Raw genomic sequence first — 14,200 nt, 5'->3', positions numbered from 1 at the left:
TTCTTGGCAGCCTTTTTTCTCCCTCTGCTATGAAAAAAAGCAACTGCTCTTACTAACCAACCTGTACATGTTCTAGCCTTGATGACACACGCTGACTATTACTCTGTTAATCAAGAATCTGACTCTGATAATGACAAGACTGACATATCTTAAGCCTACACCTGAAAATCTGGTCTACAACCACCATGCTTCTTGTCTCACACCGTTTTATGTCCATGATGGGTTATTTTTATTAAATATTTTCTTTTATTGATTTGCTGAAATATAAAATGATTTAATTTGATTTTTGAACATTTAATGTTTTTTGGGGTTGTACGATCTGTTATTTTGTGAGGTTGCGTCTGGCGCCTCTTTGTGTGATTACATGTGGATGTGATCAAAAGGGGGAATTGTGGATTTTGATCAAATTTTTGTCATGCATTTATGTTATATTTCTGTGTCCTATTGATCATGGGTCACAATGATCTTACTGCATATGGATCACGATGAACTTTCTGTGTACTTTCTGATAATCTGGGGACTGGTACAAACAATCTTAAAGCTGACGTCATGCCATTTTATCAAACCCAAGCAACAGCTTTATAAAATGCAGTTAAATCTTGTGAAGTCGGCTCGCAGCTGCGAGACGAACAACATGCTTCTGTTTTGCCTGTTTTTCCCTGTTTTCATCAAATAAAGACCTTGAGAACGATCCTCGCCTCCCGCAGTCTGTTGCTGATGCTCGAACGAGGATTTACTTGAGAGATGTGAGCTCCAGTCAGTGGACGTGTCTGCTGGGTGGAGAGGAGCAGGGGGAGTTATCAAGCTGAAGTACAGCCATGCTCTATGTGAAAACACCCAAGCAATTCTGGTAGCTGTGTGCACCGGCCCTGCACATGTCATTAATGCAGTTTTGAAAGTTAATGAAAAAGCCTGTGAAGTTTGTAAACTATACAGTAATCCATCCAGCTGTGTCTAATGATTGGCCAGGGGCGCATGCTGCGGCAGCTTTCAAAGGTCTGAAGAAACTGTCCAGAAAGACAAAGACATGCTAGCATATCCTCTGATTTAGCTGCTAGAGAAGCCATAGCTTTGCCTGCAGCCTTTGGTCTTCCAGCTCTACCACCGGACTCCTCCTCAGAAACTGAGCCATCGTTCTCGTCCTCCATATCCAGCACTGGTCAATATGGCTATGCGCCAGTTTTTGACCAGAGACCAGTCCTTCCACGTCTCGGAATACCCCGCCCGTCATTACCCCATTAGTCCATTTCAACTATATACTCTCAGATCAAGAAGCAGAGACAGTTGTCAACTATTCAAATAAACCCTGTCACTAAATTCAAATAAGCCTAAAAATGAAGATAAGAAAAAGAAATACATCTCGACTTTGTTGAAAAAACTGGATGTCGACTACAAGACCAAAGTCTGCAAGGTTTTTGAACTCGCAGCTAAACTTGGATTACCAGCCGAGTCTAGAGATTAAAAAAAAGAAGGCCAAACCCACAAGGCTACGTTCTCTTTTGAACTAACTGTTGGAGATTTTACTATAAACGGTGAAGGACCAACAATAATTAGTGCCAAAATACAGGCAGCTGGACAGATTCTAGACCTCATCTTCTTACAGAGACTCGAGGACTGGGTGGGCATCACTGGCCCCGCCCTAAACTGGTTAAGGTCCTATCTGGAAGACAGGAAGTACTTTGTGTCTCAGACCACATGCCCCTGACCTGTGGAGTGTCCCAAGGGTCAGTCCTGGGACCTCTTCTGTTCAACCTCTACAAGCTGCCGTTAGGTCAGATGATAAGCAAGTGAAAATGTGTCACACTGATGCAGACGAGTCAGATCTATGTTTCACTGTCGCAGGTGAATCTGGACCAGTGGATTCACTCTGTCACTGCATCCAACAGATCAGTGTGTGGACCGGCCTCCTGCTGGTGCCAGAGTCAGGACTAAACATGGGCCGGCCTCCTGCTGGTGCCAGAGTCAGGACTAAACATGGACCGGCCTCCTGCTGGTGCCAGAGTCAGGACTAAACATGGGCCGGCCTCCTGCTAGTGCCAGAGTCAGGACTAAACATGGACCGGCCTCCTGCTGGTGCCAGAGTCAGGACTAAACATGGACCGGCCTCCTGCTGGTGCCAGAGTCAGGACTAAACATGGGCCGGCCTCCTGCTGGTGCCAGAGTCAGGACTAAACATGGACCGGCCTCCTGCTGGTGCCAGAGTCAGGACTAAACATGGACCGGCCTCCTGCTGGTGCCAGAGTCAGGACTAAACATGGACCGGCCTCCTGCTGGTGCCAGAGTCAGGACTAAACATGGACCGGCCTCCTGCTGGTGCCAGAGTCAGGACTAAACATGGACCGGCCTCCTGCTGGTGCCAGAGTCAGGACATATGACTGAAAGGATCTTCTTTGCACTCTTTTCTTTCATGTCTTAAACTGTGATTTTAATGCATTTTTTTCCTGTCGTGTGAAGCACTTTGAATTGTCTTTTGAATGAATTGTGCTCTACAAATGAACATTTTGTTTTGTTGTTGTTGTTTTTTTTTTTTTAAATAATAAATCTGTGTAAAACATTAATCACATCCAACACAATTGCAGAAGGAAACACAAGAACTAGACATAACACACACACACAACACACACAAAACACACACAACACACACAAAACACACACAAAACACACAACAAACATACACACACAACACACACAAAACACACAACAAACATACACACACAACTTACACACAGTTTTATTCTGCATAAAAAACGATAACTGTAGTTTAGATCTGGACAAACACATAAGAGGCTTTTTCTAGTTTGTATTTTGCGTATTTTGTATTTGAGCAGTTGTAAGTCAAATAATCCAACAATCATAATCATCAACTTCATGTGTAATAACTGTGGTTATTAAAAGCAGCTGGTGTTTTATGCGTTTCAGCTTCATCTTAAGGCGTTTTAGGACTTTTCACGAGATTTAATTCAATATTTAAATGTCACGTTCAGGAGGCGATCCGTCCAAAATGAGTTTTCACTCAAATCATTCATTCAAGTCATGAATATATTTTCAAATACTTTGACACGATCGTTTCAGTTACATTAAAAAAAACAAGGTTCATGTTTCAAGTCAAAATTTGACTTGAAACATGAACCTTGTTTCAAGTCAAAAACCTTGTTTTTTAGTGTCAAAATAAAACCTTTACAGAGAGAAAAAACAGATTAAATCAAGGCTAATTTAGACGGAAAAAGAAAAATCACGACTAAAATCTGCCACTTTCTTGGTGTTGTTTGGATTGAGTGAAAACCAAGACCAAACCAGGACCAGACCGGGACTAAACCGGGACCAGACCGGGACTAAACCGGGACCAGACCGGGACTAAACCGGGACCAGACCGGGACTAAACCGGGACCAAACCGGGACCAGACCGGGACCAAACCGGGACCAGACCGGGACTAAACCGGGACCAGACCGGGACTAAACCGGGACCAGACCGGGACCAGACCTGGACCAAACCGGGACCAGACCAGGACTAAACCGGGACCAAACCGGGACCAGACCGGGACCAAACCGGGACCAGACCGGGACTAAACCGGGACTAAACCAGATCCACTTCCTGCAGCTCATCATGAATCATTCACTCATTCAAAAGTCAACACGACCGACACAAACAAATGAAGCACTTGGATCGTTCCGGCTGAAGCAGAACCGCTTTTACCTTTGAGGTTCTTGGGGTGGTTCTGCTTCGTCCGCGGCATCTTTGGCCCGCTCTGGTTCACTGTTGCATCGTGGGAAAGTTAAAGGACGGACCTCGCCACGCGTTTAGTCCCGGAGTCAGGAAACATCTGCGACGGGCAAAAGTGACACAGAGGCTTTAGTGTACGTCACAATATGTACGATTATCAAGTATTAAAAAGTACTAAATGTATAACTAAACCAGGACCAAACCAGGACTAAACCAGGACTAAACCAGGACTAAAACTGGTAGTACATGTGTCGTAAACATGGCATAAACGCGTCATAAAAATGTCATAACCGTGTCATAAATGTGGAATAATCGTGGCATAACCATGTCACAAACGCGTCATAAAAATGTCATAAACGTGGAATAATCGTGGCATAAACATGGCATAACCATGTAATAAACGTGTCATAAACGTGTGATGAACGTGTCATAACCGTGTCATAAACACATTCTGTGGTCAGAAGAGTGTGCTTGTGTCTGACCCTCAGCTGCTGCAGGAGCTCTGACCTGGTCCTGAATGCTGATTTCTATCTCCGCTTCTCCGCGACAATAAGCGCAGTGTTACCGCGACGTCCAGAGCCACAACTGCCCCTTTCACGCGTCAGGAACACACGCACCCGCCACGCACCCGCCACGCACCAACGCAACTTCTCTGGGGCATTTTCTCATCGCGTTTTTACTGAATAATCAGGAGCCAAAGCGTCGCGGATGCTCGTGTGTGGGAAACGCCACAGCAAACGGAGCCCGCAGCAGCCCGCGGTCACGGCCACGCACACGCACGCATCACGCACGCACCACCAGAGTTCATTGATAAAAATCCATTCTTTCTTTCCTTCTTTCTTACCGTGGCATCGTCGGCTTCAAACGGCAAAGTGCATCCGCTTTACGCGCGGCGGGGACGCGTCAGCAGCCAATCACTGTCCCCCGCGCGGGTCCAGTATTACATAACTCTTACTACAACCGACTGTCCGCTGCGCCACGGCGATGACATCATCCCCGCGGCGCGTATTTTCCACACACACACAAACAAAACACAATGTGGCGGGACGCGCGCGTACCAGACGTGCGGGGACCTCGGCTCGGGACACGCGGCGGAGGAAACACCCGGGCCCGACACGCGTGCCAGCGGAGTGCATCAGGTCCCGGGGCGCGCTCAGGACGTGCGGAGAAGCCCGCGCGGCTGCGGGAGACGCGGTGTTATGTAAAGTGCGGGGCGTGGGGTGTTTACACGTCACAAAGCGACAAACGCACGTGTACGTCTGATTCATGAGAAGATCAGGGTGAACAGTGTGTGTGTGTGTGTGTGTGTGTGTGTGTGTGTGTGTGTGTGTGTGTGTGTGTGTGTGTGTGTGTGTGTATTAGCGTGTATCTGTGTGTATTTTGTGCATTTGCATGTGTATTTGTGTTGCAACAGGTACACAAATACACAAATATGCACATTAAGGCCGAAATACACACAATTAAACAAATATTTACCTTAAGACACCAATACACACAAATATTTGCGTGCATTTGTGTGTATGTGCGTGTATTTGCGTGTATGTACAGGTACACAACAGGTACACAAATACACGCAAATACACAAATATTTACATTAAGACTCAAATACACACAAATATTTGCGTTTAACTGCGTGCATGAATGTGCATGTGCGTGTATGTGCGTGTAATGTATGTGCGTGCATATATGTGCATTTGCGTGTACGTGCGTGAATGTGGTGTATGGGCATGCGTGTACGTGCGTGTACGCGCGTGTACGCGCGTGCCTGTTGCAACACGTGAACGCCCTGCGAAGAGAAGGGGGAGGAGCCAGGGAAAACCCCTCTCCGCCGCGCGCGGTGACTGCGCCAGCGCCGGCCCGACGCAGACGGGAGCCCTGCCCGTGCGTCTGCGGCTCGCGCTGCGTCCGCCACACGGTTAGCACTGTCAGGCAGCGCGGTGACACGCGGGGGTGACGCCGGGTTCCGCCAAAGCGAGGCGCGGGGACGAGGGTGAGGACGGCGCGCGGGTCCGAGCGGGCCGTGCGCGCGCGTGAGGGAAGTTTAGAGCTAAAAGAAGTGTAGGAAGCGCACGGAGGCGCACGTACGTCCACCGCAGCCGCACTGACGCAAAACTACGGAAACGGAGCGTGCGTACGGGCTTTGCGGGGCGTCGCGGGTACTCACGGGAGGGCTCTGGGCCGCGGCGCCGGGGTCCGAGGCCCGGTTTGAGTCCAGGTCGCGGTGTCGGAGCTGAGGTGTTTTCTCGCGCTGCCTCGCGCTGCCTCGCTTCACTTTCTATTGCAGGAAACAGTCACTGACGTCAGCGGGGGTCCCGTCTCCGCCCCCAGCGACAGCGGCGTCAGCGCGGGAGGGGGGTGCGCGAGGGACGAGAGCGCAGTAACCGGAGCAACGACGAAACGACACACACGCACCACACACACGGACACAATCACACACACACGGACACAATCACACACATCGACACGCACAGACACACAGGGACACATACACACACGCACCACACACATTGACACACACACGGACACACACATTGACACACACAGGGACACACACATTGACACACACACATTGACACACACAGGGACACACACATTGACACACACACACGGACACACACACGGACACACACATTGACACACACACGGACACACACATTGACACACACAGGGACACACACATTGACACACACAGGGACACACACATTGACACACACACATTGACACACACACGGACACACACACGGACACACACATTGACACACACACGGACACACACATTGACACACACACGGACACACACATTGACACACACAGGGACACACACATTGACACACACACATTGACACACACACGGACACACACATTGACACACACACGGACACACACATTGACACACACACGGACACACACATTGACACACACACGGACAAACACATTGACACACACAGGGACACACACATTGATACACACACATTGACACACACACGGACACACACACGGACACACACATTGACACACACACGGACACACACATTGACACACACAGGGACACACACATTGACACACACACATTGATACACACACATTGACACACACATTGACACACACACGGACACACACATTGACACACACACATTGACACACACACAGGGAAACACGCTTCACAACAGGAAAAAAGTATTAAAATCACAAAACTTGTTTAAGAGGATAACATCATTTCAGTCGCAGGTCCTGACTGACACCAGCAGGAGGCGCTATAAGTTCATGTCTAACCCATGTCATGTGCAGGACTCTAACATGTCATGACTCGAACATGTCATGTGTAGGACTCGAACATGTCATGTGTAGGACTCTAACATGTCATGTGCGGGACTCGAACATGTCATGTGCGGGACTCTAACATGTCATGTGCAGGACTCAAACATGTCATGTGTAGGACTCGAACATGTCATGTGCAGGACTCGAACATGTCATGTGCAGGACTCTAACATGTCATGTGTAGGACTCTAACATGTCATGTGCAGGACTCTAACATGTCATGTGCAGGACTCTAACATGTCATGTGTAGGACTCGAACATGTCATGTGCAGGACGCTAACATGTCATGTGTAGGACTCAAACATGTCATGTGTAGGACTCGAACATGTCATGTGCAGGACTCTAACATGTCATGTGTAGGACTCGAACATGTCATGTGCAGGACGCTAACAAGTCATGTGTAGGACTCTAACATGTCATGACTCGAACATGTCATGTGCGGGACTCTAACATGTCATGTGCGGGACTCTAACATGTCATGTGCGGGACTCTAACATGTCATGTGTATGACTCGAACATGTCATGTGCAGGACTCTAATATGTCATGTGTAGGACTCTTAACATGTCATGTGTAGGACTCTTAACATGTCATGTGCAGGACGCTAACATGTCATGTGTAGGACTCGAACATGTCATGTGCAGGACGCTAACATGTCATGTGTAGGACTCAAACATGTCATGTGTAGGACTCGAACATGTCATGTGCAGGACTCTAACATGTCATGTGCAGGACGCTAACATGTCATGTGTAGGACTCGAACATGTCATGTGCAGGACGCTAACAAGTCATGTGTAGGACTCTAACATGTCATGACTCGAACATGTCATGTGCGGGACTCTAACATGTCATGTGCGGGACTCTAACATGTCATGTGCGGGACTCTAACATGTCATGTGTATGACTCGAACATGTCATGTGCAGGACTCTAATATGTCATGTGTAGGACTCTTAACATGTCATGTGTAGGACTCTTAACATGTCATGTGTAGGACTCTAACATGTCATGTGCAGGACTCTAACATGTCATGTGCGGGACTCTAACATGTCATGTGCGGGACTCTAACATGTCATGTGCAGGACTCTAACATGTCATGTGTATGACTCGAACATGTCATGTGCAGGACTCTAATATGTCATGTGTAGGACTCTAACATGTCATGTGCGGGACTCTAACATGTCATGTGCGGGACTCTAACATGTCATGTGTAGGACTCTAACATGTCATGTGCAGGACTCTAACATGTCATGTGTAGGACTCTAACATGTCATGTGGAGGACTCTAACATGTCATGTGCAGGACTCTAACATGTCATGTGTAGGACTCAAACATGTCATGTGTAGGACTCGAACATGTCATGTGCAGGACTCTAACATGTCATGTGCAGGACGCTAACATGTCATGTGTAGGACTCGAACATGTCATGTGCAGGACGCTAACAAGTCATGTGTAGGACTCTAACATGTCATGACTCGAACATGTCATGTGCGGGACTCTAACATGTCATGTGCGGGACTCGAACATGTCATGTGCAGGACTCTAACATGTCATGTGTATGACTCGAACATGTCATGTGCAGGACTCTAACATGTCATGTGCAGGACTCTAACATGTCATGTGTAGGACTCTAACATGTCATGTGCGGGACTCTAACATGTCATGTGTGGGACTCTAACATGTCATGTGCAGGACTCAAACATGTCATGTGTAGGACTCGAACATGTCATGTGCAGGACTCTAACATGTCATGTGTAGGACTCTAACATGTCATGTGTAGGACTCTAACATGTCATGTGTAGGACTCTAACATGTCATGTGCAGGACTAACATGTCATGTGTAGGACTCAAACATGTCATGTGTAGGACTCGAACATGTCATGTGCAGGACTCTAACATGTCATGTGCAGGACGCTAACATGTCATGTGTAGGACTCGAACATGTCATGTGCAGGACGCTAACAAGTCATGTGTAGGACTCTAACATGTCATGACTCGAACATGTCATGTGCGGGACTCTAACATGTCATGTGCGGGACTCGAACATGTCATGTGCAGGACTCTAACATGTCATGTGTATGACTCGAACATGTCATGTGCAGGACTCTAACATGTCATGTGTAGGACTCTAACATGTCTTGTGCAGGACTCTAACATGTCATGTGTAGGACTAACATGTCATGTGTAGGACTCTAACATGTCATGTGTAGGACTAACATGTCATGTGTAGGACTAACATGTCATGTGTAGGACTCTAACATGCCATGTGTAGGACTCTAACATGTCATGTGTAGGACTAACATGTCATGTGTAGGACTAACATGTCATGTGTAGGACTAACATGTCATGTGTAGGACTTTAACATGTCATGTGTAGAAATCTAACACGTCATGTGTAGGACTCTAACACGTCATGTGTAGGACTCTTAACATATCATGTGTAGGACTCTTAAAATATCATGTGTAGGACTCTTAACATGTCATGTGCAGGACTCTAACATGTCATGTGCAGGACTCTAACATGTCATGTGTAGGACTCTAACATGTCATGTGTAGGATTCTTAACATGTCATGTGTAGGATTCTTAACATGTCATGTGTAGGACTCTAACATGTCATGTTTAGGACTCTAACATGTCATGTTTAGGACTCTAACATGTCATGTGTATGACTCGAACATGTCATGTGCAGGACTCTAACATGTCATGTGTAGGACTCTAACATGTCTTGTGCAGGACTCTAACATGTCATGTGTAGGACTCTAACATGTCTTGTGCAGGACTCTAATATGTCATGTTTAGGACTCTAACATGTCATGTGTATGACTCGAACATGTCATGTGCAGGACTCTAACATGTCATGTGTATGACTCGAACATGTCATGTGCAGGACTCTAACATGTCATGTGTATGACTCGAACATGTCATGTGCAGGACTCTAACATGTCATGTGTAGGACTCTAACATGTCTTGTGCAGGACTCTAATATGTCATGTGTAGGACTCTAACATGTCATTTGTAGGACTCTAACATGTCATGTGTAGGACTCTAACATGTCATGTGCAGGACTCTAACATGTCATGTGTAGGACTCTAACATGTCATGTGTAGGACTAACATGTCATGTGTAGGACTCTAACATGTCATGTGTAGGACTAACATGTCATGTGTAGGACTAACATGTCATGTGTAGGACTTTAACATGTCATGTGTAGAACTCTAACACGTCATGTGTAGGACTCTAACACGTCATGTGTAGGACTCTTAACATGTCATGTGCAGGACTCTAACATGTCATGTGCAGGACTCTAACATGTCATGTGTAGGACTCTAACATGTCATGTGTAGGATTCTTAACATGTCATGTGTAGGATTCTTAACATGTCATGTGTAGGACTCTAACATGTCATGTTTAGGACTCTAACATGTCATTTTTAGGACTCTAACATGTCATGTGTAGGACTCTAACATGTCATGTGTAGGATTCTTAACATGTCATGTGTAGGATTCTTAACATGTCATGTGTAGGACTCTAACATGTCATGTTTAGGACTCTAACATGTCATTTTTAGGACTCTAACATGTCATACGTAGGATTCTTAACATGTCATGTGTAGGACTCTAACATGTCATGTCTAGGATTCTTAACATTTCATGTGTAGGACTCTAACATGTCATGTTTAGGACTCTAACATGTCATGTGTAGGACTCTATGTCATGTGTAGGTCAACGTTGCAGTTTACGGTGGGAAATGTGAAATAATCATCTTCTTTGACGTAGATTCATCGTAAATACCTGGAAATAAAACGTCCGCTTTACGTCTCATACTATAGCGTTTTTTTGAGTCGATGGTGGATATTAAAAGTGTTAACGTGGGAAAGAAGTCCGACAAATCAGACACAATAACGGCTCGTGACGTCACCGTGCCACCTCGTCGCTGCTCCGGGCCCGTCCCTCCGCCCGTCCCACTTCCCCTCAGGCCCCCTCTCTGCTCTCCGTGCTGACGGTTTTCCCGGAGTTTCCTGGTTCAGGTCACGTTGTGGTCGTGGCCCTCGGCGGCGGCGGAGAGGCCGGGCTTCCCCGCGTTCGCAGCCGCAGCAGGAGCGCGATCCCCGGCCAGAGCTCCGGCCAAAGTCCGCCCCCGGAGCCCACGTCCCGCCGGACACGCGCTTCTTCCACTGCGCTCGCGGTTCTCCCTATGTTTTATAGACTTTTGGTTTAAAAAAAAAAAAAGGTAATTTAAATTTAGATCATTTAAAAGTGTCAACAAAAACATCTAAATCCGAGAATGGAGTAAAAGTGGAACAACAACAACATGTGTGATTGAGTCTTTTAACATATTAACACCGGATGTTTCTGCATTTTGGAGATTAAACTGCAGATTATGACATTTAGCATTTCTGACAAAGGCAAAATCCTGGTTTTAGAGTTTACAGAGTTTTTCCTTTTATCTACAGAAATATGACCACAAATGATACTTTGTATGAGCAAACCAGCATATCTTGTTTTGTTTTTTTAATTATTATCATTATTGTTTTTAGTAACATATCGATGATCTCAGTTAATAAAAAAATATCAAAAGTTGGCTTTATTTTCCATCTTTGTCTGGGTTGTAATTCTTTTTACCGGTAAAAGATGCTTTTTTGAATTATTGTTCTCATTTTTGGTCAGCTGTAGTTATTGGAAGATGCATTTTTATGTGTTTTTGTGTGTGATATCCTAATAAGCTTCTAGTGTTAGTATAAGAGCACATGTAATATACAAATAAAATACTGTTTTCATCCATCCATCCATCCATCTTCTGCCGCTTTATCCGGGGCTGGGTCGCGGGGGCAGCAGTCTGAGCAGGGACCCCCAGACTTCCTCCTCCCCAGACACTTCCTCTAACTCCTCCGGGGGGATCCCGAGGCGTTCCCAGGCCAGCCGAGAGACATGGTCTCTCCAGCGTGTCCTGGGTCTTCCCCGGGGCCTCTTCCCGGTGGGACATGGCTGAAACACCTCCCGAGGGAGGCGCCCAGGAGGCATCCGGAACAGATGCCCGAGCCACCTCAGCTGGCTTCTCTCGACGTGGAGGAGCAGCGGCTCTACTCCGAGCTCCCCCCGTGTGGCCGAGCTCCTCACCTTATCTCTAAGGGAGCGCCCAGCCACACGGCGGAGGAAACTCATTTCGACCGCTTGTATCCGCGATCTTGTTCTTTCGGTCACTACCCAAAGCTCATGACCATAGGTGAGGTCAGAACGTAGACCGACCGGTAAATAGAGAGCTTTGCCTTTCGGCTCAGCTCCCTCTTTACCACAACGGTCCGATGCAGCGACTGCATCACTGCAGCCGCTGCACCGAGCCGCCTGTCGATCTCACGCTCCATCCTTCCCTCACTCGTGAACAAGACCCCGAGATACTTGAACTCCTCCACTTGGGGCAAGGACTCCCCACCCACCTGGAGAGGGCAAGCCACCTTTTTCCGGTCGAGAACCATGGCCTCGGATTTGGAGGTTCTGATTCTCATCCCAGCCGCTTCACACTCGGCTGCAAACCGTCCCAGTGCATGTTGCAGGTCCGGGTTTGATGGAGCCATCAGGACAACATCGTCTGCAAACAGCAGAGATGAAATCCTGTGGTCCCCAAACCGGACACCCTCCGACCCCTGACCACATCCTCCGACTCCTGACCACTCCCTCCGACCCCTGACTGCGCCTAGAAATTCTGTCCATAAAAATTATGAACAGAACCGGTGACAAAGGGCAGCCCTGGCGGAGTCCAACATGCACTGGGAACAGGTCTGACTTACTGCCGGCAATGCGAACACAGCTCCTGCTCCGGTCATACAGGGACCGGACAGCCCTGAGCAAAGGGCCCCGGACCCCGTACTCCCGGAGCACCCCCCAAAGGACACCCCGAGGGACACGGTCGAAAGCCTTCTCCAGATCCACAAAGCACATGTGGACTGGTTGGGCAAACTCCCATGAGCCCTCGAGCACCCGATGGAGGGTATAGAGCTGGTCCAGTGTTCCACGACCGGGACGAAAACCACTCTGCTCCTCCTGAATCCGAGGTTCGACTATCGGTCGGATTCTCCTCTCCAGTACCTTGGAATAGACCTTACCCGGGAGGCTGAGGAGTGTGATCCCTCTGTAGTTGGAACACACCCTCCGGTCCCCCTTCTTGAACAGAGGGACCACCACCCCGGTCTGCCAGTCCAGAGGCACTGTCCCCGACCACGTGATGTTGCAGAGACGTGTCAGCCAAGACAGTCCTACAACATCCAGAGACTTTAGGTACTCAGGGCGGATCTCATCCACCCCCGGAGCCCTGCCACCGAGGAGTTTGCGAACAACCTCAGTGACTTCAGCTTGGGTGATGGATAAGCCAGCCTCCGAGTCCCCGGTCTCTACTTCCTCTTCGGAAGACGTGACTGAGGGATTAAGGAGATCCTCAAAGTATTCCTTCCACCGTCCGACGACATCCCCAGTTGAGGTCAGCAGGCCTCCACCCGCACCGTAAACGGTGTTGGTGAGACACTGCTTCCCCCTCCTGAGGCGCCGGACGGTTTGCCAGAATTTCTTTGGTGCCGACCGATAGTCCTCCTCCATGGCCTCCCCGAACTCCTCCCAGGCCCGGGTTTTTGCCTCTGCGACAGCACGAGCCGCGGCTCGCTTGGCCTGCCGATACCCGTCGATGACCTCCGGAGACCTACAAGCCAGAGTGGCCTGATAGGCCTCCTTCTTCAGTCTGACGGCATCCCTTACTTCCGGTGTCCACCACCGGGTTCGGGGGTTGCCGCCACGACAGGCACCGGAGACCTTGCGACCACAGCTCCGAGCAGCCGCATCCACAATGGAGGCGGAGAACATGGTCCACTCGGACTCAATGTCCCCAACCTCCCCCGGGACATGGGAGAAGTTCTCCCGGAGGTGCGAGTTGAATACCCTACTGACAGAGGGCTCCACTAGACGTTCCCAACAGACACTCACAATGCGCTTGGGTCTGCCAAGTCTGTCCGGCTTCCTCCTCCGCCAGCGGATCCAACTCACCACCAGGTGGTGATCGGTTGACAACTCTGCCCCTCTCTTCACCCGAGTGTCCAAGACACGCGGCCGGAGGTCTGATGACACGACAACAAAGTCGATCATTGACCTCCGGCCTAGGGTGTCCTGGTGCCATGTGCACT

General features: G+C 48.5%; 1 protein-coding gene across 1 annotated transcript in view; it reads right to left on the bottom strand.

The window, feature by feature from the left end:
- Positions 1-3,804, bottom strand: part of hivep1 (HIVEP zinc finger 1) — a 44,920-nt gene extending 41,116 nt beyond the window's left edge. The window contains exon 1 of the mRNA XM_072448311.1: positions 3,695-3,804. Within this exon, the coding sequence (XP_072304412.1) occupies positions 3,695-3,734 (40 nt within the window). The 5' untranslated portion in view covers positions 3,735-3,804. The remainder of the gene's footprint in view (positions 1-3,694) is intronic.
- Positions 3,805-14,200: the final 10,396 nt, after the last annotated feature.

Source organism: Eucyclogobius newberryi, unplaced genomic scaffold, assembly GCF_026437365.1.
Source record: "Eucyclogobius newberryi isolate DKJ021-1_F unplaced genomic scaffold, fEucNew1.0.hap1 SCAF_16, whole genome shotgun sequence".
Classification (NCBI taxonomy): domain Eukaryota; kingdom Metazoa; phylum Chordata; class Actinopteri; order Gobiiformes; family Gobiidae; genus Eucyclogobius; species Eucyclogobius newberryi.
The sequence above is the reverse complement of the archived record's forward strand: the minus strand, read 5'-3'. Positions and strand labels throughout refer to the sequence as shown.